The 3,097-nt window shown below is 27.9% G+C and overlaps 1 protein-coding gene across 1 annotated transcript; it reads left to right on the forward strand.

The window, feature by feature from the left end:
• The first annotated feature begins 1,463 nt into the window (after nt 1–1,463).
• Nucleotides 1,464–2,849, forward strand: CYCP3;1 (cyclin p3;1). The gene is made up of 2 exons (XM_039019583.2): nt 1,464–2,027; nt 2,423–2,849. The coding sequence occupies exons 1-2, from the start codon at nt 1,615–1,617 to the stop codon at nt 2,685–2,687; spliced, it is 678 nt and encodes a 225-aa protein (XP_038875511.1). The 5' UTR covers nt 1,464–1,614; the 3' UTR covers nt 2,688–2,849.
• The last annotated feature ends 248 nt before the right edge of the window (nt 2,850–3,097 follow it).

The raw sequence follows: 3,097 nt of genomic DNA on the forward strand, positions 1-3,097 counted from the left end.
TCACATCATAATTATTTTAAATTATTTAATAGATATTAATGTCAAATTTAGTGAAAAATTATAAGTGTAAATTTTGAAACCTATAGATTAAATTGAAACAAAACTCAAACTTCAAAAGTAAAATTATAACTTTTTGAAACCTAGAGACTTAAATTGAAATCAAGCTCAAAACTTAATGAATAAGCTCTCTTTTGGTAACTATTTGGTTTTTTTTGCTTTTTGTTTTTGAAAATTAAGCCTAAAGACACTACTTCCACTCTTAAATTTCTTCATTCGTTATCTATTTTTTATTAATGGCTTAAAAAACCAAGTCAATTTTTGAAAACTAAAAAAGTAGACCCCGTTTGGTAACCATTTTGTTTTTTGTTTTTGTTTTTGAAAATTAAGCCTATTAACACAACTTCCACCTCCAAATTTCTTTCTTTGTTATCTACTTTTCACCAATTGTTTAAAAAATCAAGCCAATTTTTTAGAACTAAAAAAAGTAGCTTCCAAAAAGTTACTTTTCTTTTTTTTAATTTGACTAAAAATTCAACCATTGTACTTAATAAAGATGAAAATCATAGTAAGAAATGTGGATGATACAGGCTTAACTCTCAATAACAAAAGCAAAAAACAAAATGATTACCAAACAGGGCTGTAGCTTTCAGAAACCTATTTTTGTTTTTGGAATTCAATTAAAAATTCAACTGATACTTAAGAGCAAATCATTATAAGAAATCAGAAGTAAATAGATTTAATTTTCAAAAACAAAAAATAAACAACGAAATGATTACCAAATGGAGCTTAAATGTGTAGCATTTTGAAACATAGGATCAAAAATGAAAACTAAGCCTAAAATCATTAAGTGAATGTGTTAGGAGTGATTTTTAAAATGGTTAAAATCACTTTTCCCATATTCAAAATCACTTTGAATTAGACACATCTTTTATCACTCCAAATAAATTTAATTTATAATTTTACACTTTTAAATGTAATTCCTATGTCACTAGAATTGGTTTCGAATGATTAAAAATATATTACAAATTATTTTTAAAATGAAAAAAATAATTTTAACCATTTTAAAAATCACTCACAAACATATCTTACCAAAAAAAGGAATATGATATAATTCATTCACTTATCGAGCCACAATTTAGATTATAATTTGTCACATGAAAAATTTTTCTTAATTATTTTTATTACTTTTTTGTAATTATTATTATTATTATTATTATTTTGTTATATAATTAAAGTGAATCGCAAAGAAATATACGTACGTGCAGTTCATGATGCACAAAAGTATGACTTAATCATTAATATCTCCTTCCCCTTTTCCTTCTCCCTCCCTCTTCACCACTGTCGGCGACCCTCTAATTAAAACATTAAAAAATATTTAAATAAAAATAAAAATAAATAAAAAGATATAATTTTTATGTGTAATATTCAATTCATTAAAAGCTTAGCTGTTTTGTTTGTACTTTGTCATTCTAAACAACAGGCACCCATATCTTATTTCTCGATCTTCATCTTTTTCCCTCACCTTCCACCCACCTTCCAAAAACCCCCCTATAAAAATCTCTTCCATTTCTCTTCACTTCTATTTATAAAGAAAATACCCACCAAAATTAAATAATGGCGAAGTCCAGTAATATTCCAATTTCCCCAAGAAAGCTTCGATCTGATTTGTATTCATACAATGAGGATTCTAAAATCCCATTAGTAATCAGTGTTGTTGCTTCTTTGATCGAGAGAAGTATGGCTAGAAACCATCGGATTGCCAAAAACTACATGTCCATTTGTAGAGATCACTCGTCGTCCAGGGCGGGTGTCGTTTTCGACTGCCATGAGGCGCCCGACATGTCGATTCAGTGTTATTTGGAGAGGATATTTCGTTATACTAGAGCTGCTCCTTGTGTTTACGTTGTTGCTTACGTTTATATTGATCGGTTTTGCCAACAAAATCCTTCCTTTCGGATTACTCTTAGGAATGTTCATCGTCTTCTTATCACTACTGTCATGGTCGCCTCTAAATACGTTGAGGACATGTAAGTCTTTCTCTCTTTTTCCCTCATTTCTTAGATTCACCATTTTTGGGTTAGGTCTTGGGTTTTCCTTTTTTGATTAGATACTCATTTAAGTTTTATTAAATAAATATTTCATCAAATTTAATTAAGTTGATATATATCTGTTATATATTTTGATGATTGAGGTCTCTATAACTTTTTCGTTCCTAAAAAATCATAAAAACCTATAATATTAAATATCTTTTTAAAAAATAAATATTGAAAGCAATGTTATTTCTTCTAATCTAACAAAATGAAAAATGAAAAATTTGAACAATTGAGCTTTTGTTGATGACATTGACAACGTTAACTGTGACTTGTTTAGAATGTGTTACTTAGTGATAATTTAATAAACATATTGTTTGTTTTGGGAACAGGAACTACAGAAATTCATACTATGCAAGAGTTGGAGGATTGACAACAAAGGAGATGAACCAACTAGAGGTTGATTTTTTGTTTCTAATGGGATTCAAATGTCATGTAAATCTAAGTGTTTTTGAGAGTTATTGTTGCCATTTAGAGAGAGAAGTTAGCATTGGTGGAGGATACCATATAGAGAAGACACTAAGATGTGCTGAAGAGTTGAAATCTAAACAAAACCAACAAACAACATATAATCAAATGGCTCGTATTATGTTGTAAAAATCAAAGCTTATAATTAATGAGTAATTTATACACTTGTCTTTCTTTATTATTATCATTATTTTATATATAGTTAGGCTCTTTGTTATAATGATTCAAAGCTGCCGCTATTGTATAGTTTATAATATTTATATATATATTAAAATGTTACATTTGCCGACACTTGCTTAATGTTTACTCATGTAATACAAAGGACCCTTCTTTTTCTTTTTAATTATGTAACTCACTATGTTGATTCATAGTTTAATGTATTGAAAAGGACAATTTTGGAGAGATGTTCTTGGATCATTGTCTTCCTTGTCCTTAATTTTTATATGCTAAATCTACCTCTCTATGTCTCTTTTTCTCATATAGTGGTGTAATTAAATACAAATAACCATATTGAATTATTCAATTGATGAAATAATTTA

The sequence above is a fragment of the Benincasa hispida genome, chromosome 12, assembly GCF_027475165.1.
Source record: "Benincasa hispida cultivar pf3 chromosome 12, pf3_genome.v1.1, whole genome shotgun sequence".
Classification (NCBI taxonomy): domain Eukaryota; kingdom Viridiplantae; phylum Streptophyta; class Magnoliopsida; order Cucurbitales; family Cucurbitaceae; genus Benincasa; species Benincasa hispida.